Source organism: Chelonoidis abingdonii, chromosome 8 (assembly GCF_003597395.2).
Source record: "Chelonoidis abingdonii isolate Lonesome George chromosome 8, CheloAbing_2.0, whole genome shotgun sequence".
Classification (NCBI taxonomy): Eukaryota; Metazoa; Chordata; order Testudines; family Testudinidae; genus Chelonoidis; species Chelonoidis abingdonii.
In genome coordinates, this window is record NC_133776.1 from 57,569,790 (window position 1) to 57,597,655 (window position 27,866).

The window sequence follows — 27,866 nt, forward strand, 5'->3', positions numbered from 1 at the left end:
GGGCGGTGGGTAAGAGGCATGGGAAAGCCAAGCAGCAGGCATTAGGAACTCACATGCCTTCACTAGTGCTCCTAATCACCTACCGCTGTTGGTAGGGCTGTAGGGATCCAGGAACAGCGCCAGTGGCCTCGGTTCCGACCCTCTCCCAGCACCTCCGATGGGTGTCCAAGACATTACTTGCAGGGAGGAAACTATTCAGTACATGATGCCATTGCACCAGGCCATCAATAATCTGGGAGAGGGGGAGCCGTGCCACAGTGAAGGACCTATATATTGGGGATACACAGAACAGCCTTTCTAGGGCTGAAGTTACAGTGTCAACAGGGCTGAGACCAACATGAGATCTTCCTGAGATGCATCTTCGCAGAGCCTTTCGCTTCCATGATCCCTTTGTTTTAAGAACTTTTCTTCTTTAAGAAGATGGGACCTTTAGTATGAAGTCTGAGCCAAATTGCTGCTTGTTATGCAGGTATCGGTTCGGAGGAACTCCACTGCCAAGTTAAAGAACTGCCCGAGATTGCCTGGGGATTTGTGCAGAACTGCAAAGAGAAGCTGTGTCTTCGAACTTCCATTCTTTCTCCAGCAAAGCACCCCCCGCCCTGCCCTCTTCATTCAGCCAGGATGATGGAACCATGCTGGGCGGTCTAACACCAGAAGGCTGATGTTCAGGACTCTCCCCTTGTCAAGGGGCAGGCTTGGGAAGTGCTCTAAGCTGGCCTTGCTCAAGAGCAGGGTTAGTTCTCTGGGCTGCTCCTGGTGCTGAGGCTTCTTGGCTATTACCTGACTGGCAGAGCTTTCCCACGTAACCCGCAGGGCATGTACAGGTGTAGTTGCTGCCATGATCCTCACAGGTGGCTCCGTTTTCACACGGACTCAGGAAGCAAGGAGAAGGGGCTGGAAAAGAGTATCACAAATGGCCATGGACACGCTGCCTGGAGCCCTTCCTCCCTCTCTGTGCCACATCTACAGTGCTACCTGGATACACCGCCAAACCATGGGGATGTCGGGATGAGCTTCTAGGAGCATTAAATCAATAGCCCTCCAACCCCACTAACAAACGAGTACCAGCCTGCTCAGCTCTCAGAGGATTTTCTAGGGCACCCGACCAGGCCCATGGAGGAGTTGGGTTACGACTGGACGGGTGCTGGATTCACTGGGCAGTGATTACACTAGCCATCCATTGAACTCAGTCTCTGTGGATACTACAGACTGAGCACAGATCTCTGCTTGCTGTGCTCCAGTAATCAGGGATTGAACGCACGCCCTCTGATAAATGGGCAGAGACACCATTGACTGGGCAATGGCACCTAGTACCCCAAACTGCCTGACTGTGGCTTCCCCAGCTGAGGATGCTCCCCTGGTTAATGTGTAGAGCCTGTGAACGACTCCAAGTCCACTGATCGCCGGCCTAGTAGCCAAGCACTGAACGGCAGACCTTGGGTCTCTGGCCGGTGGCTCTGAACTGAGCATTGGCACCAGACCCCTAGTTTTTCCTCCTTGCCAGTCTGCTACGTTCTTACCTATCTCACAGTGCCGGCCTGTGTAGCCTGGGGAACAGTCACACTTGTACTTGCCGATGTAGTGGAAACATGTGCCCCCGTTCTGACATGGGCCAGAGGCACAGGAGTCTGGTTTACCTGTGGGCACAAAGAGAGCCATGTTAAGCAGCAGCCAATGCCTTCCCAGCTCTCCCCTCACTAGTGCTCAGCATTGTGGGTACCTATCTCGCAGTGCTTCCCGGTGAATCGGTAGGGGCAGGCACAGTGGTATTCTCCGTCTGCCTCCTTACAAGTCCCCCCATTCCGACACGGCCCGGAGCTGCACAGCCTTGGCCTGACTGAGGAAAGAGAATACAGGCAGAGGAGCCACGTGTGGAAAGCATCACCCCTTGTGCTTTCATCAACAGGAGTGGGGATGGCTTGATGGCTTCGATTCATCCCCTCTCATGGGCTGGCTGCTTCTCTCACACCCTAGCCACCTCCTCCGAGGGCTCCATTCTCCAGCTGCTCAGAAACAGCCACAATCTCCTTCCTGGGGGCTCAAGGTCAGGTTTAAAGAAATCCAGTCAGGCACCTGACTAGCCTGATTGTCAATGAGCAGTGCAGGCACAGCCCCACCAAAGCCAATGGCACTGCAGGTAGGAGCTCAGCACCGTGGAAACACAGGCCACTTAAACACAGGAGCCTAAATATAGATTTAAAAGCCTGACTTTAAGCCCCACCTAAGTTTGAAAGTGTTGGCAAATCAGCACATCCACTCTTGGCCTAAGCTGTTCCATAGCGTCACTGTGTGCCTTGACACAGCTAGTGCCCTATGCCAGAAGCAGCTGCAGCGACTCCCATGTATCTGCCCTGCACAGCAATGTTACCACCAGGGCTGCCCAGACTGGGGGGGCAAGTGGGGCAATTTGCCCCAGGCCCTGCAGGGGCCCTGCGAGCCCTGGCCGAGAATCTCTTCCCTGGCTACTCACCTGGTGGCGGACCGGGTCTTTGGCGGCACTTTGGTGGCGGGCCCTTCACTCGCTCTGGGTCTTCAGCGGCACTTCGGTGGCGGGTCCTTCAGTGTTGCCGAAGACTCGGAGCGAGTGAAGGACCCACTGCCACCGCAGACTCGGAGTGAGTGAAGGACCCGCCGCTGCCGCAGACTTGGAGCGCCACCCAGTGAGTACAAGTGCCCCCACTTTGCCCCAGGCCCCCTGAATCCTCTGGGCGGCCCTGGCTACCACCTGTCTATTGCATGAACTGGGCAAATCACCCACTGCTCCCCAGTGAGGCAAAGGCTGCTTGGCTGGATTGCATAGCACATGAGCCATGTACAGCTTCAGACATCAGAGCTGATTAACCCCATTCTGAAATGAGCTACAGAATCTGCTCAGCGCTGGGGGAGCCAGACAGTCCCAAGAGATGTCCTGAAGGGAAGAGAACTGAACAGGCTGAAGCACCATTCTGATTTCACTGCCCCAATTAGCATCTCTGTTCCTCAGGGGTTTTCTAGAGCCCAAGGCTGTTAGTTCTGCCCCGATCTCTCACCTTCCCCTGCCCCCATAGCCAGGAGTGGAATTTCCCCACTGTGAAGTGCAGGTAGATATTGCACTGGCTCTTACAGCTGAAGGATCTCTAGGCTGCTCATCTGCCTTACGGGCCTTGGATTTTGCTCCAATCTCTTGGCTGTAGCCGGAACTCTTTCCAGGTGACCATTCCTCGGCTTGACCGAGCTACCCAACATAGTGACAGGAAGGGGAACTGGAAGGCTGGATGCAGCTGTTTCCTGAACCTGTGCTGCTACTCTGCATGGGGCTGGAGTATCCTGAACACAGACTAACCAGAGTACATGGCAGGTGGGACATGCCAAGGGCACCTCCCTGCCCCGTCTCTCCAGCCCATGCCTCAGGAGTACCTTTCTCACAGTGTCTGCCGTTGAAGCTCCGGGGACATTCGCAGGTGTATGAGTCATCGTGGGCTTCGCAAGACCCCCCGTTCAGGCAGGGCTCTGAGTCGCAGGGAGATGGCACAGCTGAAAAACCACGGATGAGACCACACAGTTAAGATGGCCAATACAAGTCCTACCAGAAACAGCAGGTCTGAGTGGCAAAACCCCACAGGTGCATCTAGTCTGCTCCTTCCTAGTGGCAGGGCTGGCTGGCTCCCTGGCATTCCTCCCTGGCTGTATCGTTGTAAGGCTTGTGGTGGCCTGCACCCTGCTGTGGGCCACTAGTGTTTGCACTCTAGCCATTCACAGGGCTGCTAGGATTAGGGCGAGCTTCCAGCGTTCCTGCAGTGGCGTGACTGGGTGCCACACAGCAAATCACCCAAAGCCCATGAGACTCTCCCCATTGAGCTGTGGGTTAGGCCCTCTCTGCAGGACTCAGCACCTTGCTCTGCCCAGCTGTGCAATGGGGACAAAGAGCTGACCCAGCGTGTCCAGATAGGAATTAGGCGTTGTCACCACCACCACTTCGGGGACACCACCCGGGGGACATGAGGGAGGAAGAGGGTCTCTGACATCCCTGAACGAGTGGGGCAGGGGGATCTACTCCCTAAAGGAACTGCTAGGAGTCTGGCTCCCTGGTATCCCGTGCCGTTCTACTGGCATGGCTCATCCCCTTGAGGTGCTCCCTGCTCATGCCTTGTGCTGTAGCAGCTCATCAAGCCATGTCACATGCCTGACCTCCTCCATTGACACCTCCCCACCCCTCCCCTCCTCCGCTGCTCCTCTGTCATTGTAGGCACTGCTGACAACCCCCACCCCCCAGCACTGCAGCTCAGATCCCCTCAGCCACACTACGAGTGCCTGCCCCGCACTCTTTCCATCGACCCCAGCCCCTCCCTGTGCCCAGACCCGGCCAGACTCACAGTGGTTGGTGCCATAGTCCGTATGACACACGCACAGATAGCTCCCACCGTACTCCATGCAGTAGCCCCCGTCTGGACACTGTGTGTTCATATTGCACGGTGTAGTGGTCACTTCTGTGAGAAGAATGACAATAGCCAGTGTCCTGTGAGTGATCCCCCAGTGTGCCAGCCAGAAGCCAATGTCTGGTCAGTGACCCAGAGTGTGCCAGCCAGAAGCCAGCGTCCAGTGAGTGACCCCCCCGTGGTGTGCTAGCCACAGGTCGGCGTCCGGTGAGTGACCCCCACTCCTTGTGGTAGCCATAAGCCAGTATCCAGCCATCTGCTCAGACAGCTCAGGGCCTGGAAAGGGCATTCTACAGAGATTTTTTACTCTTTTTTCGCTAAGGAGGAGCTGGAGGGGGAAGTGACCCTGTCTGAATCCCTTCGTCCCTCCTGCCAAGGAGGGGCTATTGCAGCTTTATTTGGGTCGGTATGGAGAGCTCAGGAGCAAATGTGTATGAAACCCCAAACCTCCCTCTCCTCCAGAAGACAGCAGCCAAGTTAGTGAGGGTCCACGGGCTGCAGGGTGTGGAGCTAAGGACTGAACAAATGGAAATAGTCCATTCTCCTTTTCTCCAGAGCAGGTGACTCTCTGATGCTGAGTAGGGAGCTCTGGTGGAGAAGAGTAGGAAGAGGAGGACCTGGGCATGTAGCTTCCCTTTGGCTCTAGAGCAGAGCAGAGGCTGATTGATGGAACAGTAGATGCTGTGATAGAGAATAGTCTCTGAGGGCTAGCACTCCATCAATGGCTGTGGGACCAGCAGGACTCCTAGCTTCTCTCTCTATTTTCAATTATAAAAGAAAGGGGAAAGGAAGGAAATGTGGGAGTCTGATAAACAGGGAGATCTTTGCTCTTACCAAATTCACAGAGAAGTCCAAAATATCCAGGCGGACACTGGCAAATGGTGAAGTTTCCATCCAGACACTTTCCCCCGTTCCGACATTCGCAGTCATCAGAGAGCTCTGTGACAGACAGAGATGGCAAATGGAGGCTCTTTTGGGACAGTTGAGTCCATGCTCTAGCTAGCTAGTTAGGTGTTTATCAGGTTGCCCATCACTGTGGCAACCAAATGACTCTGACAAGGAGTAAACACGAGGCTTGCACAGATTCCTTTGTGCAAGGAGCCTAGATTCCATTCAGCTACAAGAACCTCCCAGCAGAACCTCCCCTTTCTTCATTTAGGACATCAGAACTTTAACTTAATTAACCTCTAGGAGATGGCAAATCCCCAGCCAGCTGCACCTCCCTGTTGGAGAGGAGAGCCACTGCTTATCTGATGATAGAATATCAGGGTTGGAAGGTACCTCAGGAGGTCATCTACTCCAACTCCCTGCTCAAAGCAGGCCCAAACCCCAATTAAATCATATCAGCCAGGGCTTTGTCAAGCCTGACCTTAAAAACCTCTAAGGAAGGAGATTCCACTACCAACCTAGGTAACCCATTCCAGTGCTTCACCACCCTCCTAGTGAAAAAGTTTTTCCTAATATCCAACCTAAACCTTCCCCACTGCAACCAAGGCCGGCTCCAGGCACCAGTACAGGAAGCAGGCGCTTGGGGCGGCCAATGGGAAGGGGCGGCACGTCCGGGTCTTTGGCGGCAATTTGGCCATGGGTCCCCCTGTCCTTCTCAGAGGGAAAGACTGGCCGCCGAATTGCCACTGAAGAATGGAGTGGTGCGATAGAGCTGCCGCCGAAGTGCTGCCAATTGTGACTTTTTTTTTTCTTCACCGCCTGAGGCGGCAAAAAAGCTGGAGCCAGCCCTGACTGCAACTTGAGACCATTACTCCTTGTTCTGTCATCTGGTACCACTGAGAACAGTCTAGATCCATCTTCTTTGGAACCCCCTTTCAGGTAGTTGAAAGCAGCTATCAAATCCCCCCACATCCTTCTGTTCTGCAGACTAAACAATCCCAGTTCCCTCAGCCTCTCCTCATAAGTCATGTGCTCCAGCCCCCTAATCATTTTTGTTGCCCTCTGTTGGACCTCTTTCAATTTTTTCACATCCTTCTTGTAGTGTGGGCCCAAAACTGGAGACAGTACTCCAGATGAGCTCTTCCACGCGAATGGGGGAATGATCATGTCCCTTGATCTGCTGGCAATGTTCCTACTTATACAGCCAAAATGCCATCTAGCCTTTTTGCAACAAGGGCCACACTGTCAACTCATATCCGCTTCTCGTCATGTAACCCCTAGTCTTTTTCTGCAGAACTGGTGCCTAGCCACTCGGTCTCTAGTCTGTGGCAGTGCATGGGATCTTCCATCCTAAGTGAAGGACCCGCACTTGTCCTTGTTGAACCTCATCAGATTTCTTTGGCCCAACTCTCTAATTTGTTCTAGGTCCCTCTGTATCTATCCCTACCTCCAGCGTGTTGACCATCCTCCAGTTAGTGTCATCTACAGACTTGCTCAGGGTCAGTCCATGCCATCCTCTATCGTTAATGAGACATTGAACAAACCGGCCTCCGGACCAACCCTCGGGCACGCTTGATACTGGCTGCCAACTAGATTATGAGCCATTGATCAATACCATTGAGCCAATGATCTAGCCAGTTTCTATCAACCTTACATCATTCATCAGCCCATATTTCTTATTGCTGGCAAGAATACTGTGGGAGACATATCAAAAGCGTTACTAAAGTCAAGGAATAAACGCCCACTGCTTTCACCTCATCCACGAGCCAGTTATCTCCTCATAGAAGGCGATTAGGTTAGTCAGGCATGACTTGCCCTTGGTGAATCCATGCTGACTGTTCCTGATCACTTTCCTCTCCTCTAAGTGCTTCAGAATTGATTCCTTGAGGACCTGCTCCATGATTTTTCCAGGGACTGAGGTGAGGCTGACTGGCGTGTAGTTCCCTGGATCCTCCTCCTTCCCTTTTTTAAAGATGGGCACTACATTAGCCTTTTTCCAGTCATCTGGGACCTTCCCCAATTGCCATGAGTTTTCAAAGATAATGGCAAATGGCTCTGCAATCACATCCGCCAACTCCTTTAGTACCCTCGGATGCAGTGCATCTGGCCCCATGGATTTGTGCTCGTCCAGCTTTTCCAAATAGTCCTGAACCACTTCTTTCTCCACAGAGGGCTAGTTACCTCCTCCCCATACTGTGCTGCCCAGTGCAGTAGTCTGGGAGCTGACCTTGTTTGTGAAAACAGAGGCAAAAAAAGCAGTGAGTACATTAGCTTTTTCTACATCCTCTGTCACTAGGTTGCCTCCCTCATTCAGTAAGTGGCCCACACTTTCCCTGACCACCTTCTTATTGCTAACATACACCTCTAGTCCGATATAACGCTGTCCTCGGGAGCCAAAAAATCTTACCACGTTATAGGTGAAACGGCTTTATATCGAACTTGCTTTGATCTGCCGGAGTGCTCAGCCCCGCACCCCCAAAGCACTGCTTTACTGCGTTATATCCGAATTTTTGTTATATTGGGTCACGTTATATCGTGGTAGAGGTGTACCTATAAAAACCCTTCTTGTTACTCTTAACATCCCTTGCTAGCTGCAACTTCAAGTGTGATTTGGCCTTCCTGATTTCACTCCTGATTTCATACCTGAGCAATATTTTATACTCCTCTGTGGTCATTTGTCCAGTCTTCCACTTCTTGTAAACTTCTTTTTTGTGTTTAAGATCAGCAAGGATTTCACTGTTAAGCCAAGCTGGTTGCCTGCCATATTTACTATTCTTTCTACACATTGGGATGGTTTGTTCTTTCAACCTCAATAAGGATTTTTTAAAATACAGCTAGCTGTCCTGGAATCCTTTCCCACTCAAGTTATTTTCCCAGGGGATCCTGCCCATCAGTTCCCTGAGGGAGTCAAAGTCTGCTTTTCTGAAGTCCAGGGTCTGTATTCTGATGCTCTCTTTTCTTCCTTGTGTCAGGATCCTGAACTCAACCATCTTATGGTCACTGCCTCCCAGGTTCCCATCAATTTTTGTTTCCCCTACTAATTCTTCTCTGTTTGTGAGCAGGAGGTCAAGAAGAGCTCTGCCTCTAGTTGGTTCCTCCAGCACTTGCCCCAGGAAATTGTCCCCTACAATTTCCACACTTGTCTGTGCACATCCTGAACTCTGATCAACCCTTGATCTAATTGACCTGCTCTCAAACGTAACAGTAAAACTGTCCAAGACAAACTCTATCCAGAGATCAATCTCTGGCTCAAGAAATCCCCACCTCTGCTACTTACTGTCTCTGCAGTCAGTGCCCGTATATCCCTCTGGGCATTCACAGACATAGCCTTGTTCAGTTTCCAAACAGTTCCCCCCATGCTGGCATGGACTAGAGAGACAAGCACTTGGCATTCTGGGCCCACCTGCAAAGAGTGAATATCGGTGAAAGACTGGGCAGGAAAAGTCAAGTCATTTAAGCTAAGGAGGGGCCAAAACAGCCCCCAGTATCCCTCCAGGATATTAATGGGAATAACTCCAGAGATGAATCTGGTCAGATGGCCAGCAGCCAGCTCCAATAGCCAGGCAGGTTCTGCCGGAAAACACTGGTTGCATGCCACGGATCGGATCAGCCCCCAGCTGACTTCCAACATTTTGTACTGGTGCTCCCTTTCACATAGCAAGCCTCTGAGTGTGATCCCCCCTTATAAATTAAAAACACTTGTTAATATATTTAACACCATTATAAATGCTGGAGGAAAAGCAAGGTTTGGGATGGAAGCTCACAGCTCATGACCCCCACGAAATAACCTCGTGACCCCCTGAGGGGTTTGAGAACCCCGGCTATAGTCCTTTTTCGATCACTTCCCACAAGTGTCTTGGCAGGAGCCTTGGTGAAATGGCTCATTTCAGATGAGTCCCTCTGGCCCTGCACCTTCAGCTCCTGCCACGGTTCAGGGGGAGTTCTACAGAATCTGCTGCTCGCTCCCCTGAGTGGTGGTTGGGGTAGGACTTGGGGAGGATCCCTTCTGTGCTGCCCTGAGGTCAGCTGGGGGCTGATCCAATCCATGGCATACAGCCTGCTGCCAAGAGCACCTCAAGGGCTGGGGACTGCCCGGGCAGTCTCCTTCTCCCTGGCCAGGCCTGATTTTGAGTGCTGGGAGGTGGTGTGACATAGAGCTCTGTCCTGTCTGGGGACTTCCCGCCCAGAGTAAATCCCAAGGGAGTTTCCAGCAGGAGCAGCACAAAGCTGCTCAGAGTCGAGCCCCATGTCCTTGGCTGACGGGGAAGGAACAAGGCCGAGCTCACCATACTGGCAGTTGTTGCCGTAGTAGCCCGGCGAACACGTGCAGATGTAGCGTCCTGGGCGGATGTAGTTACAGGTCTGCCGGTTCCTGCAGTTCCTCTCCTCACACAGCGAGGGGTCTGGAGTGGGAGAGAGGGAGCCTCAGCTCAGCCCCGCTGACTCAGGAGTGCTAAGAGCATGGCTGGATGGAGCCTGGGTAGGGACAACCACACATGGGCAGGTAGGAACGGCAAAGGGTCAGCCACGGACCGATCCCAGCCCTACCCAGAGACTGTTGCCGTGGGCAGATAAGAGAAGGGCACCTGTCTCACAGCGCTGTCCCACGAAGGGCTCCACACACACACACGTGTAGTTATCCACCAGGTCAATGCAGCGCCCTCCATGCAAGCAGGGGCTGGATTCACACTCATTTATTTCTGTAGGGGAAGAACAGGAAGGGGCTCAGGGCTAACCTTGGCTCCAGGACCAGCTAAAACCCAACACACACATCTATGGATGTGGTTAAGGCCCCCTGTTTGTTAGCTCTGTCTCTTACCACCGGAAATAGAGAGGCAAGCCCTCTCCTAGAGTTCTATCCCTATTCTGACTCCAACTCCAGGTGAGTGCATCTCCTTAGGGCTAGATCTCTTCTCCAGCTCCTCCTCCAGATGAATGTATCTGCTAGGTTCTAGATTACTGACTTGTCTCTGACCTCTGCACTCTCTCCTAGGGGAAACCTAGCTTTCTGCCCTCCTCCAACTCCCAGGTGCTTCCTTCATGTGTCATAGAATCATAGAATATCTGGGTTGGAAGGGACCTCAGGAGGTCATCTAGTCCAATCCCCTGCTCAAAGCAGGACCAATCCCCAGACAGATTTTTGCCCCAGATGCCTAAATGGCCCCGTTAAAGATTGAACTCAGAACCCTGGGTTTAGCGGGCCCATGCTCACACCACTGAGCTAGCCCTCCCCAATAAGTGCACTTCTAGTGCACTTCTTTATCTCTGCCCTCATAGCCACGTTTTGGTCTAGCTCAGGGATCGGCAACCTCTGGCACACAGCTCGCTGGGGTAAGCACCCTTGCGGGCTGGGCCTATTTGTTACCTGCCGCGTCCGCACGTTTGGCCGATTGCGGCTCCCGCTGGCCGTGGTTCACTCTTCCAGGCCAATGGGGGCTGCGGGAAGCGGCGTGGGCTGAGGGATGTGCTGGCCACCACTTCCTGCTGCCTCCATTGCCCTGGAGCGGTGAACCGTGGCCAGTGGGAGCTGCAATCAACTGAACCTGCAGACGCATCAGGTAAACAAACTGGCCCAGCCTGCCAGGGTGCTTACTCTGGTGAGTCACGTGCCAAAGGTTGCCGATCCCTGGTCTAGCTCACTCCACTTTCACCACTGACCCTCCCCACCCCACCCCGCCATGTGGACCTGTCTGGTATTAGGTGTGGTCTCATCTGTGACCTACACATACGTCTTTACTTCATCTAAGATCCTTGTGAATGTTTTCAGAGGAGAGTAATAATATATATGGATCCAGGTGCGCAGGGATGGAGTTGAAAATCAACTAAATGTACAACAATACAGAACCTCGCCCTCCAAAAACTGATAATTTGAGGAATTAGGGAGGTAGGAAAAGCAAACTCAAACATGCAGGGCTACCTCTGTGGGTACAAGCCAACATCTGCTAGGAGGCCCATAAAGCCACTTCAGTTCAAGTGGAACATATGAGATATCACCCTAAAACTTCACCTCTCGCTTGAGGCCATTCCAACACATGGTCATCCAATTGGCTTCTTACCTATCTCACAGGAGTCTCCTGTATATCCTGACTGACACGCACACACCGCTGTCTTGTTTGTCACTTGGCACTGCCCACCATTCTGGCACTCTTTCATTTCACAGGGCGACTCCACTGCAATGTTCAAAATAAACACATGAGAGATTGAATCTGGTGCTGGGGAATGACACGCAAAGCTCAGAACATTCTCCTCCCAACCTGGAGCCATCACACCTTCCAAGCCCATCCCCATGGTTGCTGTAAGGAAACATTTCCTAGGCACTGCCTCCCCATCAGATCCTTTGGCTGGAAAGGGAACTGGACTGCTGGTGTTTTTCCTCCCATTCAAGTCCTGCTGCTGGAGAAAGGGAGGAGGACAGCTTGTGAATCCCAGGGCCTTTATGGAATGACAGGTCCTCAAAATGCAGGGTCGTGGCTCATCTTTATAGCAGCCACTAGCCCTACCATCAAAAATCATACCATCCCAGGGAGCCAAACACCATCACACCAGCAGGGGGCAGCACTAATTAATTAGCTCCAATTCTTGCACATTAGGGTTTTTTTAAGTAAATCACATACCTTTTCATTACATTTCCCTCCCCTTTAGCACTTGCTCCCCTGAAGTCTGGTTCAACAGTGACATGCAAGGAGGAAGGAGTTATACAGAGACGTATACCATGTAGGATGCTATTGTTACACTGGGGCAAATCAGATAATATTCCCTGGCTTGGACAGTTCAGGTGGTTCATTTACCTTCCTCCTTTTGGTGCTGGTGCCATGTTTGCTCTTGGATGTGTTTTCCTTTAGTAAACATCCACTTTCTTATTTGCTCCCTAGGACAAGTTTTCTTATTGGAGGCCAAGACACTGCAGCTATTTAGGGCAAGTTGCTGAGGCCCGTGGTAGTACCATGGGCCTGTGCTCGGACTGAGGTGGCTCATCCAGAGGAGTCCATTGAGCTGGGCAGGTGCAGCTATCTGTCATTCTGAGAACAGCCTCCAGTGGAAGCTCTGGTCAGCGTCTGTTTGCAATTCCTTCTGCTCAGCATTTCTGGAAGGAAGCCCTCGTGTTTGGCTCTCTCTGACCCTAAGTGACAGCTGCCTGCCACGCGGGTGTAGCTTTTTGTCCAGCTTCTGCCTGCTGGCTCTCAGTAAGGACCTGAGCCAAAGCACACTGGAGTCAATGTAAAGACCCCTTGGATTTCAGTCAGCTCCAGATGAGGCCCCAATACCAGAATCATCATCTGCCACGGCAGCATGCTTTGTATATAACCGATCCCAATCCTACAGCTCTTGTGCACCCCAACCCCTCCAGCCTGGATTCATAGAATGACTATGGGCCCCACCACACCATTGTGCATCCTGAGCAGCACTTTACCTTGTTAGACAGCTGACCTGGGATGGGTGCTCAGTACACACTGTCAGCTGTTCAGTTGTATGGACTCTGGATCATCCTGGATGTCCTGGTCTTTTATATCCTGGATGTGGGAACCCTACTCATTTGGGGCACGGTGCCAAACATGGGCTTGACACAGCCCCTCTAGAGCCCCAGGTGGCCAAAGCTGAAGCAAGTGCTGTGGGGCTCTATGGGACAGATATGCACACCCCAGCTAGGGGGACCAGCCATCCTTATTTTAAGGGACTGTCCCTTAAATCATTGATTTGTCCCTTAGGGTGACAATCCATCTCTTATTTGAAGGGATTGTCCCTTTACCATTTGAAATATTAAATTGAAGTTTATGACAACTGCATTGTATTCTTGAGGGCAGCAGAAGTGTATACTTGAGAGACAAATGCATGCTATGCTAAGAGAAATGGTGTTTCCCTGCAATGTCCCTTAAAATAAAGTGTTGTCCCTTATTTTTCATGTGGTTCTCCCTTATTTCAAGCCAACAAATGTGGTCACCCTATCCCCATTTGCCACATTCCTCCCAGGGCCCTAGGCACCTGGCCTCTGTGAACCCTCCTCCAATTGCCCCCGAATTGCCCCTGCTGGCTGGCTCTCACTCTCCCCAGCGGGAAGGCAAGAAACATATACACCTTGCAGATTCACCCCATTGCCCTCTGCTGTCCCATCACCGCTCAGCTGATCTATCACAAGAGCCTCTCCCTTCCAAAATTAGGCCTCTGAACACCCTCATCTGCAGCCATGCAAATTTGGCAGGAAGTGGCATATTGCAATCATGATCAGAGACTGTGTCTCTGAGTACTGATGCCTTCAGCTTTCTGCAGGGAGTAATGTCCTGAATCAATGCTAAGGTGTAAGACGCCTGTGTCATCTGCCCTGAAGGGGAGAAGCATCAGCACCGCTGAAGGCTGGCATACTGAAATGCATGGATCATAGGAGCAACAAGAGGGAAATCAGTGGGGAAATCTGCTTGGTAACTTAAGATGTCTATACTCAAATGCAAGGCATATGGGGAATAAACAGGAAAAACTGGAAATGTTACTACATAAGGTAAATTGTGACTTTATTGGCATCACAGAGCCTAGGCGGGACTGACTGAAATATTGGCATAGAGAAGTATGGTTCCCTATGGAAGGAAGGACCGACAGGGTAAAAAGGGAGGTGGTGTTGCATTATACATCAAAACTATACACACTTGTTCTGATGTCCAGAAGGAGGGGAGAGGCAGACCAGTTGAGAGCCTCTGGGTAAAAATAAAAGGGGAAAAAATAGGGATGACATTGTGGCAGGGGCTGGGGAAAAGGAGGGGGATGAGGCATTTCTAGAACAAACAACAGAAATATCTAAAACACAAGGCCTGGCAGTAATGGGGGACTTTAACTACACAGAAGTTGGTTGGAAAAGTAACGGGTATGAGAACATCTTGCCGGAATTCCTTCAGCACCTTGGATCAAAGGTGACACTGTGGCTCACTAATTTCTGTATATGGGTCATTAATGAGAAGATGCTCCCATGCATTTGGCGTCAACCAAAGATTATAGCCATTCTCAAGTCGGGCAAGGACCCCTACAATATGGTGAGTTACTACCCAATATCCTTGCTGTCAGTGCATTTCAAGGTGTTTGAGCATTTGATCCTTCAACAAATTGCTCCAGATTTGGACGATGTCTTGCAGGTTGAGCAGGCAGGTTCAGAAAAGGACGTAGCATCTGTGATCAAGTTCTAGCCTTGATCACCTTTATCAAAAATGGTTTTCAACAAAATCTAAAGACAACTGCTGTTTTCCTGGATTTGATTGTTGCTTATGACACAGTCTGGCACAGCGGCCATCTGTATAAACGCTCTTGAGTTGCCCCGTATTGAGTGGTTGAAGTAGTAGAGCTCTTACTTCAAAATAGGCAGTTCAGAGTACTCATGGGTGACTGTTTCAGTTCCCGGAAGTGTCATGTTAACGGTGTTCCTCAAGGTTCAATTCTATTCTCAGTACTGTTCAGTGTACATCAAAGTTTATCTGAAGAAGTGAGGTTTTTTACCCAGGAAAGCTTAGGCCCAAATAGATCTGTTAGTCTTTAAGGTGCCATCGGACTCCTTGTTGTTTTTGTGGATACAGATTAACACGGCTACTCCCTGATACTCTTACCCAAGTTTATCTATGCTGATGACATCTGCTGCAGCTACCAAGCTCAGTGCTTCTCAAAAATTGACAAGGTTCTGAATGATGCTGTGGAGCTCATGGCAGACTACTGTAGTTGATGGCGCCTGCAGCCAAGCTTTTCCAAGATGGTTTCTCGTGTATTTCATCTGCATAATGCAAGCACAAGCCACATGCTAAATATTTTCTTAAATGGTCAATGCCTTCAGCACGACCCAGACCTGGTTTACCCCGGCGTGATATTGGATAGGTCATTGACACACCACTTGACGAAGACAGTAGCCAAAGTTAGCACTCAGAACAATTTGCTCAGAAAACTGGCTGGCTCAAGCTGGGGTGTGAGTGCCTGGATGCTGAGAACATCAGCCCTTTCTCTCTGCTGTTCAACAGCAGAGTACTGTGTTCCTGTCTGGGGTCACTCGTCTCACACGAGGCTGATCAATGTAGAGCTAACAAAGCTATATGCATTGCTACTGGGACTTTACATGCAACTCTGTTGCATGGCTGCCCATACTTAGTAACATAGCACTGCCCCATATTCACCGTGAGGGGGCTTCCATCATACTCCTGGCCAAGATCTGTGAGAACAGCAACTTGCCTCTGTACTCAGACCTGTTCAACCACCTGCTAGTTCACCCGTCTTCTAGACACCCTTTCTGGTCACTTATCTCACCACAGGGCACGGCGGTGAAATCTGCTCAGCATAACAAGTGGTCAGCAATGACAGTTATTAATCACTCTCTTGTCACTGACCCAACAATCTGCCCACCAAGTTTTGACCTGCCAAGGTACCAGTGGTCATCCCTGACCTGGATTCATATAGGACAGGGTAATCGTGTGGCCAATCTTTTCAAATGGGGTTTATCTAACAATCTGTCACGTAGATGTGGTCAATGTCAGACTGTCGCATATCCTTGACAAGTGCTTGCTGACTTACTTTGACAGCGAGCTACTGGCTCTTCACCTAGCTGATGATGAAACTATTAAATGGTGGGTGAGTGGGGGCCTTGGGGGAGGAGGTGGAGAGGAGAGGGCAGGCAGGGATGTGATGTTGCAGTCTATATGACTGTATGAAAATATGCATATATGTGTGAATATAATGTAACTGGAATAGGCTTTATGCAAAAGGTCTCTTGTAAGGTATCATTACAAATCTTCTAATCTACTGAGTGTGATCATCCTGTTTGTATCAATGTATCATTTTTGTATCTGAAACTAGAAATATGAAATATAACTCTGAGGGCCTATTGTAATTATGCAAAGTGTGGGCCATTAATGGTGGTTTGGAATCTTGATGGCTCCCATCACCCAGGACAATTGACTGTAGATGGCTCTGTTTTACTTGTAAGTCTTCCTGTATACATGTGTGCTGGCAAGTGGGTAATGAAGTCTTACAGTGACATCTTTAACCTGGTGCTTTTCCATTTAGAAGTGGGGGAGAGGAGAGAGACAAAAGATTCCCACCTTGTACCAAAGCCATATAAGTGGGTGGAACAGAAAGGGGGCTGCAATCATGAGAAACCCCTAGCTACCACCTGAGCTGGACCAAGAGCAGTACCAGGGGAAAGGATTGTACCCAGACTAGGAAGGCGTCCAGTCTGTGACAGAAGCTTATTGAAACATCTCTGAGGGTGAGATTTTATCTGTACTCAGTTTTCTTACTGGATTAGGCATAGGCTTGCTGGTTTTATTTTATTTTGCCTGGTAATTCACTTTGTTCTGTCTGTCACTACTTGGAACCACTTAAATACTACTTTCTGTATTTAATAAAATCACTTTTTACATATTAATTAACCCAAAGTATGTATTAATACTGGGGGGGCGGGAGACAGCTGTGCATATCTCTCTATCAGTGTTACAGAGGGCAAAGAATTTATGAGTTTACCCTGTATAAGCTTTATACAGGGTAAAATGGATTTATTTGAGTTTTAGACCACACTGGGAGTTGGACATCTGAGTGTTAAAGACAGGAACACTTCTTAAGCTGCTTTCAATTAAGCCTGCAGATGTTAGGGGACGTGGCTCAGAACTGGGTCTGGGTTTGCAGCAGGTCAGCGGATCTGGCTCAAACCAGGCAGGGCACTGAAGTCCCAAGCTGCCAGGGCAGGAAAGCAGTGGCAGAAGTAGTCTTGGCACATCAGTTAGCAGTTCTAAGGGGGTTTCTGTGATCCAACCTGTCACAGGGGGGACCTCGGGGAAGGAGGCAGAGAGGAGTGAGAGGCAGGCTGGGAGGGCCCTCAGGGGAGGGGGCCAAGAAACATAAGAGACGGGCGGGATGTGGCAGGTGTGAAGTGTGGACAGGGCCTAGGGGCAGAGCAGGGGTGAAGTGTGGGCGAGGTCTTGGGATGGAGCAGGGGGTGGGGCCCTCCCACCTCTTGGGAGCTTCCAGTTGTGCCCAGCCTGCCCAAATGCAGGAGTCATGCACTGCCCATGTAGTAACGACTGACATCAAGAAGGCTGAGGTGTTTAATGCCTACTTTGCTTCACTCTTTACTGAAAACATTAATGGTGACCAGATACTCACACAATTAATATTAACAACAAGAAGGAAGGAACAGAAGCCAAAATAAGGATAGAACAGTTTAAAAAATACTTAGATAAATTAGATATAGTCAAGTCATCAGGGTCTGTTGAAATTCAACCTAAGATAGTTAAAGAACTAGCTGAAGTAATCTTGGTTCTGTTATTAATTATCTTTGAGAACTCCTGGAGGACAGGTGAGGTCACAAGGACTGCAGAAGGGCGAACAGTCCCTATCGTTAAAAAGAGGACCAAAGATAACCCAGGAAATTATAGAGCAGGAGTGTGGTATGTAAGACACGGGAGGTAACTATCCTGCTCTACGCAGCACTTCTGAGGCCTCAGTGGGAGCAGAGTGTCCAGTTCTGATAAAAGGTTCTAAAAACCTGACCTAAAAAACGTAGGCATGTTTAGTCTTGAGAAAAGACAACTGAGGGAGATCTGACAATCAAATATGTTAAGGGCTGTTATAAAAAGGACTGTGATTATCTGCTCTCAATGTCTACTGAAGATAGGACAAGAAGTAAGGGGTTTAATCTGCTGCAAGGGAGACTTAGGTTACATATTAGGAAAAACTATGGGGAGGATATGCTTAGGTTTTGGGGAGACTTATGGAGCAGTACTGGCCTTGGAGTTTAGGCAGCTGGACCATGGGATCTGACCTCCTGAGAAAGGGAACTAGACATCGGGGGACTGTACCTTGGAAGGGTTCCGGAGAAGCCAGAATTAGAGACAGAGTCTGGACACTGCTCAGACTCAGGAGGCTTGGACGTACATGAGATCCAAAGGTTGGATCCAATACAGCAGCCTGGTGTCAAACTGCAAGGGAGAACTCAGCCAGGACTGTAATATCTTCTTGTCTCTCTAGAGAATGCCAACCACTTCCCGTTCCAAGGGATCAGGAAATCAGACAGGATGGCAAGGACACAGACACTGATGTGTCCAGACTTGAATAGTTCACAGCTAAGCTTCTGTTCTTTGTTTTAAGATCTCTGAGAACTAAGCAAATTGGTCTCCCCTTTAAATACAGCTCTGTAGAGGCTTACACAGGCTTATTTATAAGATGGCTGATTTTTCAGTAGGTTTGTTCACAATTTTCCTCACTGTTTATTGGCTTAGTTGTCCAGGGCACATAAGATACCTTCACCAGCATGGAGGCTGGAGTGTCTTGATGGGGTTCCATGACAAAGGATGCAGACTCAGGGCCACGCTGGGTGCTGAGCACTCTTGAAACTCTGCCTCTTATTTAGGTCTCTAAAGGGAAGCTGAGCTCTTCTGAAAACCTGGCTCCAGTTGTGGGTGCTGAGAACTTGAACATCTGCCTCTGAGCTCATGAAATATGGCTCTTGCTGCCATCCTCATGCCCAGAGGAGTCTACATGTGTCACATGACTGGGTGGATATGCTAGCTCCTGATTATATTGCTGCTTGGATTAGCATTGACTCAGTACAACAAGGGTTGTACCCAAAGCTCACTGAACTCAGGGGAAAGGTTCCCATTGACTTCAAAGGGCTCTGGACCAAACCCGAACTGGTGAAAGTCTTGCAGAGAGCAAGGCCACTTGCATTCTAATTAAACAGCACCTAGCTTGTTTCACTAAGCAGGACCTACTGACAGAGGAGGGGGCTTGAAAATGACTTGCTGACGTGCACTATGCTAACACCCAGACTGTTCAGAAATGCGCCATTGGTGTCAGATAAGAGGCACTTGCAGCCATACCAGTTTCATTTGGATTTGCAAGGTCCAAATCCAGGATGCATGTAGCTCTCTACAAGGAGCTCAGAACTGCTTCTGGACCATGCCATTGAGCTTGGTGGGTATTTCTTTAAGACAGTGAAGGGTCCCTGCTGGATAAAAACTACAGAGCACTGACAGGCCTCAAGAGCCAGATCCTGCCCCTTCGTGCAGCCGCATTTTGTTCCACAAGAAGCCCATTGATTCAGTGGGGTTATTTGCAGAGGTAGGTATTACTCAATGGACAGTGGGGCATGGGGACGATCTGATCCTAACCCTTCAGGGGAGCCAAAGGGAGTTGCCCAGCCCCAGCCTTGTCCCTCACACTCATAAGAACGGCCATACTGGGTCAGACCAATGGTCTGTCTAGCCCAGTATCCTCTCCCTGACTGTGGCTGGTGCCAGATGCTTCACAGGGAATGACCAGAACAAAGCAATTATTTAGTGACCCATCCCCAGTAATCCACTCCCAGCATTTTGCAGCCAAAGCTTAGGGACACCCATAGCATGGGGTTGCATCCCTGTCCATCTTGGTTAATAGCCATGGATGGACCTATCCTCCATGAATGCATCCAGTTCTTTTTTGAATTCAGTTATGCTTTTGGTCTTAACAACATCCCAGGGCAGTGAGTTCCACTGGCTGCCTGTCCGCTCTGTACCGTACATCCTGTTATCCCCCTCTGTTAGAGGGAGGACTGACAGTGGGAGGTTAAAGGCCCATTCCAATCACTCTTACCCATGCTGACTGGTGCCTTCCTCCAGGAGTGTTCCTATTTATGTCACAGAGAGTTAGGATGGGAGAACGTAGTGCTAGGCGATTTGTCTGAGGCCCCAGCAGGAGTCAATGTCAGAGCTGGGATCAGAACTCAGGAGTTCCTATCTCCCCATCCCATTATCCTGCCTCTAGACTAGAACTGGAAGTCGAGGTTCAGAATACAATCAACGCAGCCTTTGAAGCTTTCCTTCGTGTGTGTTTCCACTCCACCAGTTTGTATACAGAGGACTTCACTGGAACAGCATTTCCATGTTCCCACGGAAAAGGCCTGACCCAAAGCCCAGTGCAGCCAAAGGAAGTCTTTCCATTGGCCAGAATAGCTGTTGAATCCAGCTGTATGTGCAGAAAGCGAGCCAGTACCCAGAGTCCGTCCCAGGTGGGCAGACCCTGGTGGAGGTCTCTCACCCCAAGTTCCCATGTGTGAACAGAATGAAGGATCCTCTCCTAGAGTGCACTGAGTTTGCACTCTCTCAGCCAAGCTGTATTTGGTTTTTAGCCCATTTGCAATGCATTGTGGGCCACATGTCTAGCTGGACAGCTCAACGCACCTGTCTCACACATGGCTCCTTTGAACCCTGGTGGGCACTGACAGCTGAAGCTGTTGATGCCGTTGATGCAGGTGGCACTGTTCTGACATGGGTGGGAAAGACACTCATCCACATCTGAAAGAGAATAGAGGTGGAGCTGAGAGTTAGGGGCATGTGATACTCCCCTTGCGGCGAGGGGAAAAGCAGCAAAGAAACATGGAACACTAGAGCAGCCCCATGGCCAGGAGGGCTCACCGACATAGGTGGTGGGTATAACAGGCTAGAGGAGGCTAAGTCTCCCCTGGCACAGCCGCTGCCGACCCACCACTAGTCGCCTGGGCCTTGGTTGCCTTGCCTGCACTCCACCTCTTTCCCTCCCTTCTCTGCCCCTTCCTTGAGGCCTCCACCGCCTGCCACTGCCGGCTGAGTGCCTCCTCTCCTCCACTCCACGCCCACTCTCTGGAGGTCCCCACTGCTCGCTGTGTCCCTGCAGGCAGGGGTGGGGACCTCGCGGTGGAGTGGGATAGAGGAGAGGAGGGAAATGGAGAGTGCACGGGGTGGGGACCTTGGGGGAAAAGGGGATGTAGAGGAGAGGAGGAACATGGCAAGTGGCAGTTGTGGGGGCGGGCAAGTGGCAAGAGGCCATGGGCAGAAGAGGCAGGACAGGGAGCTAGTCTCCCACAGGGGAAGTCTGCCACCCATGCTCACCAACACTGGGAGAGAGTGCCCCATAGCCTGGGGCAGAACAGAGCCACAGACAGACTCTGCTTCACCCCCACAATTGTCCCCATTTTTGTCATACATCAGCCACAGACTACAGAGGCCATAAGGGTGAGCAGGGCATGGCTGGCATGTTCTCTTCTCGGTCTGTGGCTGGCTGACCAGAAAGCATAATTCCATCCCAGGCATCTCTTCCTGTTCTCAGACTCTATGGTACATATACAGCCCCCATCCTCATGATACCCAAGCACCTCCCAATCATTCATTATTTATCCTTGCAACTCTCCCCCCCCCCGCCCAAGAGGCAGTGCAGTGCCATTATCCCCATTGTACAGATCGGGAACTGAGGCACAAAGAGACTAAGTGACTTGTCCAAGATTCTACAGGCAGTCTGAGGCAGAGCACAAAAACTGAACCCAGGTCTCCTGAGTCCTAGGCTAACACCCTAGACACTAGATCATCCTTCCTATGGAACAGAAGTGCCCTTTTGTTGGATAATTGTTCCTGGGACTGGGAGAATTTTCTTCTTCCTGGAGGGAGCAAAGCAGCACAGGGTAATGGCAGCTAGTTTGAGGCAGGTCTCCAGAAGGGAAAACGCTAACATGGAGGTGCAAGCTTCAGAGGGAGGAGAAATGTTTGTACTCCATCAACTTGCCCATGCAGGATGGCACAGAGAGCACTTACCAAGATGACATCTCTTGCCCGTGAAGCCTGCGAGGCAGGAGCAGGAGTAGGAGGGATTTCCCGTGATGCAGTCCTCAATACACTTCCCCCCATTCAAACAGGGGCGTAACGTCAAACACACGGAGGCTGCAAACCAAGGTAGCACACCTTTTAATGGAAGAGAATGCACGCCACAGGACTCCTACCATATGTCTTAGCAAAAATAGCATTGGACTGAACCAACTTCCTCCTGCATTCCCAGGGACTTCCAGCCCCAGCCATGGCATACCAATGCCACTGGCTCTTAAATGTAGCTGTTTGGTTTGTTTCAGTGCATTTATTTGGGAACACATTCTGGCTATAATACTCATATGGCCCCTGTTACCATGGTGTCTGGGCACCTCACAGTCTTTAATGTAGCTATCCTCACAGCACCTCTGGGAGACATGGCAGAGCTGTTATCCCCATTGTACAGATGGGGAACTGAGGCACAGACAGGCTAGGGGCCTCTCTATATTGGACATATACCAGTATAAATCTCAGGGGGCTGTTGGCCTCTCACTGAAACTTAGTGGGGTTTTTGGTCAGCCCTCTCCCAATACCAAAAGAAAGGACAAGGGATGAAGAGAAATCAAGATCCTGAGATTGATGGTCTCCAGGGCCAATGGAGAGAGGCCAACACTCCAGGTCAGCCTGACTGACATGGCAGGCAGGTCAATTAGGGAGTCAGGAGTCCAGGGCCCATCCTATGTGTGAGCGGGAGCTGCCTGAGCCAGAGTAGGGCAGAGGTAAGGGGAGATCAGCAGCAGCCCGGACTGAGTTGAGGGCAGAGCAGCAACACTGAGCCAGAGGAGGAAGGGCTGGGGAGCTGGCGTTGAACAGACCAGCCATGCCAATGGGGAGCCAGGGCTGAGCTATAGCAGGAGCTGTGGGCCCAGAGCTGGGGAGCAGGTGCCAGCTGTGCCACAAGTAACACCAGAACTGAGTATGGCTAGCAGCTGTGGAGAGTGAGGGGAGCCTTGGGCAGAGGGCCCAGTGCAGAGAGACATCGCTGGACAAGAGGCCTTGCAGGCCCGACTCAAAGGTGGGACATGATCCCAATAGGAGGGGCGCTGCTGGGGAGAGGGGTCCCTGCCACCTAGCACCTGAGGGTTTGTGGCCACTGCCAGAGCAGGGTCTGACATGGTGTCACCGCAGAACAGCCAAGGCCTGTGGGGAGGCCTGGGACGGGTGAGGAACAGATTGTGACCTTCCCTTACATCCCAGAGAGGGCTGGTTGTGGTATCCTCATGCCCACAGGGCAGGGTCCTTGTTTGCTTTAACTTTTCCCATTTCTTTCCTTATTTTTATTACTGTTTCTGTTTGCTGACTTGTATTTGGTTTGAACTTAATGTAGTGCTCACCAGGCCAGGGACATGGCTGGTGTGAAGTGAGCCCTCCGGAGTGGGGATACCCTAGCCCCTATCCTCAGTGACCATGATAAGACTGGGGGTTCAGCCTCCCAGGAATCCTGGGCCCAGCCTTGTAGGGGTTATGAGGACTCTGCTACATGGAAGGGAGGAAGGGGAATCCTTGCAGTCAGGCAGGCCTCTGGGTAAAGGAAGTGGGAGCGAGGACTCAGATCCATTCGCTAGCTAATTCCACCGGGGTAGTGCGGAAGCTAGGAAAGTTCCCCACGATAGCAGGACCATCCCCCTGCTTACATAAGGTATGGTGCAACTCTGAAGTGCAGTAGTTATTGTGATGAATTGGGGGTTTTGTCTGTACCACTTCTGAATTAAGGATGATTTTGTGAAATTGTCTCATGAAATGACCATGTCATGTATGTACCTGAATCCCTCATGAGCTGTCCGTGTAGTGTCATAGCTCTGCCAGGTGAGAGACAATGGTGAATGATCAGCATCCATTACTCTCTATTCAAAGTACATCTTGGGAAAATGCATTTGCTCTGCCTGGGAGAAGGCAATTCCTCCTTTTGTCTCATGCGTGTGTGTGTGGGGGGGGACTGGGAGTAACAAATGTCACCAAATGGCAAAGAAAAAGAAGCAGGTGACCTCAGCAGTAGTCTATAAGGGGACTCACAGGGAGGAGGCTGAGCTGGGGGTGAGACCCATTTTGTACCACATGACACAGAGGGAGGCTGCTGCAGGGGCAGGGCAGGCAATGGGATGGAGGACTCTGCCTGCCTGAATAGAGATGATCCTCCAAGGGAAGAGTGAGCTAGTGAGGGATATTGCGTTTAGAGTGCTTTATTATTTTGGGTGCTCTGTGCTTTACCAGATTAAATATAAAGAGTATAAAGATGTTAGATTGTGGTACCAAGCGTGTGTGCGTGCACCTACTTCACAACTTCTCCGTGCTCCAGAGAGAGTGACACTCCTTTGGGGAGCAGTTCTGTGGGAGGGGTGTGTTTGAGCATGGGGCAGTCAAAGGGTCAGGGCTAGGCGCTGGACAGCAGGTTCCACCCCTCAGAAGAGGGGTGCTGGATAGAAGGTCTGCGCCCTCACTGTGTGTCTAGGGACCCCGAGACTGGGGCAATGGCTGAACTCCAATCAGGCTCCAGGAGCCTGAAACGCCCCAGGGATCCAGAGGACAGAGGCTTGGATTCCCCTCACAGCAATCCTAATTGGCGGGTGCTTGCTATGACCTGTGAGCGTTATACCCTGTCACTCCCCATGCAGATGCTCTCATTCCAGTATAAGTGGCTGAGTGGCCTTTTTACAGTTTAGCTTATGTCGCTTTTGGAGCCACACAACTATACCCATATAATTTCTCATGTAAACAAACCTTAAGTGACTTGTCCGAGGTAGCAGAATAGGGAATTGAACCTGGCTCTCCCAGGTCCTTCCTCTTATATTTCTTCCTTATTCCACCTTGCTTATTACATTTTACAGTTGTCCTGCTGGAATTCCCCATTTCCCATTAGTTTTCCCATTGTTTTCCCTTTGTTTTCCTATTTTTAAGAGACATTGAGCCCAAATTTCAATCCCAGGCACTCAAGAGAGAGACCCTCATTCCAGCACCCACAGTGGTTATGCACATCTCTGAATCTCATCAGCAAGAGACATTTATCACCTCCCCCCTTATCAAACACATTCATAATCGTGAATACTTCACTCCCGACACCACACAGTTGTCTCTTCCCCAATGCAGGGAGGGCCAATGGGGCAAATGCAGCCCGAGGAGAAGCAGGCACAACTCCATTCATTGCAACAGAGCCCTGCCTTGCTTAAGGGAGCTGAATTTGGCCAGACTTCATTAGCCCTTTTCTCATTAAAGATGTAGCCTTATTGTTCTATGGTGCACCCCTTCAAGGGCGAGAGCAGCCTTCCCATGAGCAAACACAGTGAGCCACCCAGCCATGGTACAGGAGGACAACTCCCATTGACCTCAGCAAGAGGTGTATGGCCTTGAACTTGGCTCAGCCAGTGCGTGGTACAGTAACCACCTCACTTTGGTTTGCTTGGTACTCTGGCCTTATGTCAATGCATCCAGTATTCTGTTGCCATTTATTTTACTGCAGCCATTCATTGGGCTGGTGGTTTCTAGGATTTCCTCCCACAATACGCTTAGCTCTTTTTCCTGATAAGTCCTACTGCATGGCTGCTCTCTTCCCACTTTTCATGGGCACTGTCATTACCCAGGGAAAGAAAGAGAACCCAGTGAAGGGAGTGAAGAATTGTTTGTTTAAACAAACCTAACTGCTGTCCTCTTACTTGTGTTGTTGCAGCCCCCCACTTGCACCTGGGCATCATCGATTCTGAACACCCAGCGCCCGGGGATACCCACATTTGTAGTCATCTCCACGTCGACGATGTCATCAGTGCGGGATCCGGGGATGTTGAAATAGCGCTTTCCATCACCGGCATTGAAACCTGCCTAGGAAGACAAGGGTGGAAAGTGAAAACTCTAGTGGTGGTGGGGGAGGGAAAGAGACTGGGATGCCTAGTTTCCACTATGGTCCAGCACCGTGAGAAGAAGAAATCCACAAGGAAATAAAAAAGGGAAGAAGTTGGTTTCTTTGACTGCTGTTTATTTCACTATCATCTCACTATTAGCTTATGCTCTGGGGTGCTGGCCACACGTATACAGAGCACAGAACAACAAGGCCCTGGAAGTAGTGTGGTCTAGTGGTTAAGGCAGGGCTGGCGCTATCATTTAGGCAGCCTAGGCAATTGCCTAGGGTACCAGGATTATTGAGGGGTGGCTGTACACAGAATGGTTATGAATAAAAAGCAGGAAACAGGGTCAGTCTACCGGCTTTAAAAGAAAAGGAATTCGAAGGCCTGCCCATTGAAACACTCCTCCTGCATGGCTCAGCATAGCAGCCTCAGCAAACGGAAGCATTCGTTGCCTTAGCAATCTCCTCATGTTGATGACTCACTCCTTGGAAAAAGCATGTGACGTCTATTCTATTTTCATTCTCCTCTGCACCTGGCATTGTGTGTGCAGGTTGAGCCCAGACAAATTTTGGACGGAAAGAAGTCCAGGGGAACAGCTCGGCTAGCACAGGCCAAGCAGGCTCCTTTGCCATGTGGAGTCCTGCTGTTCCTACACAGAGCCCAGTCACTGTGTCTCACTCTAAGTGTCTGCAGCTCACTCTTGCAAACTCACTAACAAACTGCCACTGGGTGAGACTTTTCTGAGACTTCCCTTCTCTTTGGCCAGTGTTAGGGTGGGGTGTTCCTGGAGCACTGTCTGCCTTCCAAGGCATGTGGTTATTGCTCTGTTTACAGACATAAAATCTGCACTTTTGAATTCTGGGATTTGAAATGTGTCCGTTTCCTTTACACCTGCGATTTCCTGCTTTCTGGAGACTCTCAAACAAGAGCAGGCAATGGGCCAAGGACAGAGCAACTGGTGGGAAATTCACACATCCGAGCGGGCACTGATTTAAAAAAAACACCACTACCCCACCACACAGGGCTGGAATAAAAATACAATGGAAAGCTATGCTTGCTGCAGCAGCTGCTCTTGAAGTCTGAGGTTAGGAAGGAAAGGAATTAAGAGGCATTGGCCAATATAAAGAACTGTGGTTTTGCTATAACAAAGCCTCCTATATGGACTTAGCATCAAGGAGGGAGAGAACACATGGATATTTAAGAACTTAAAAAAAAAAAAACAACCACCATCAACATTTCCTCATTTGCTTCATGATCCTGGCAAGAAATTAACAATATAGTAAAAGAAATAGCACCAAGAGGCTCTGAAGACTTACGGTGCCAGACATTAGAAAGGAAGCAGCGTCTGCAATGGGCAGAGCTTACCTGTGCTGCGATTCCTCCCAGGCCAGCAAAATCTCCCCCGCTACTGGCATGCATGCCTGTGGTCCAAGTGATAGACTCATAGTTGAAGATGGTAAAGGAGAGTTTACTGTCAGTGATGAGGACAATCTGGAAGGTGTTCACCTACAAGAGCAGGAGAAACATCCAGGTTAAGGGAGGAGGTGCTAGAGCAGAGGAGGGAGACTGGCAGATAAAGAAACGGCTGGGAATGGAGAGAAAATAGACTGACCCGTTTGGATCAGACTGTTTAATTTGGAAGAACTCATTGGAGAAAGACACTTTGCCTTTAGAAAGGACTAAAGCTAGTGGAATCTGTTCAGGTGGAACATTTTGCCATTAGAAAATGGGGTTTTGTTGACACTGATTTTTTTCCTTGAGAAAAGATAGATTTCCACAGAATGTTCCATCAAGAAAATCAATGAGATGTTATGTTTCATTTTGCATTGACCTTAAGCATTGAGTCTTCTTGCATTTCTGCTGCAGTGCCTTATGGGAATTGTCTTTCCGGGTCCTTTGTGCCTGCATTCTAACCTATGGACCCTGCTCCCTGGTTGGACTACATCTCCCATGATGCACTGCAGTCTCTGCCTGTGGAATGTCAAAACATTCATTTCAGTTGACAAGTTTTAACATTCCTGAAATGAAACTCTTTGGAGCTTTCAATTGTGTAAAAATCTTTGATATTTTGACTTTTTTGACCTGATTTGGGATGAAAACAAATGTTGATTTATCAACACTCTCCACGG

At 50.2% G+C, this 27,866-nt stretch overlaps 1 protein-coding gene across 2 annotated transcripts in view; it reads right to left on the reverse strand.

Moving 5' to 3' along the window:
* Positions 1-27,866, reverse strand: part of SNED1 (sushi, nidogen and EGF like domains 1) — a 126,414-nt gene that overhangs the window by 47,569 nt on the left and 50,979 nt on the right. Inside the window, exons 3-16 of one of the 2 annotated variants that reach the window (XM_075068650.1) lie at positions 27,103-27,243; positions 25,552-25,714; positions 21,857-21,982; positions 20,474-20,587; positions 11,360-11,473; positions 9,890-10,003; positions 9,590-9,706; positions 8,581-8,706; positions 5,250-5,354; positions 4,353-4,466; positions 3,397-3,513; positions 1,721-1,837; positions 1,521-1,637; positions 781-894 (exon numbers count right to left, since the gene is read on the reverse strand). In XM_075068650.1, coding sequence (XP_074924751.1) covers positions 781-894; positions 1,521-1,637; positions 1,721-1,837; positions 3,397-3,513; positions 4,353-4,466; positions 5,250-5,354; positions 8,581-8,706; positions 9,590-9,706; positions 9,890-10,003; positions 11,360-11,473; positions 20,474-20,587; positions 21,857-21,982; positions 25,552-25,714; positions 27,103-27,243 — 1,699 coding nt within the window. The remainder of the gene's footprint in view (positions 1-780; positions 895-1,520; positions 1,638-1,720; positions 1,838-3,396; positions 3,514-4,352; positions 4,467-5,249; positions 5,355-8,580; positions 8,707-9,589; positions 9,707-9,889; positions 10,004-11,359; positions 11,474-20,473; positions 20,588-21,856; positions 21,983-25,551; positions 25,715-27,102; positions 27,244-27,866) is intronic. The other variant, XM_075068651.1, reaches the window with a different exon arrangement.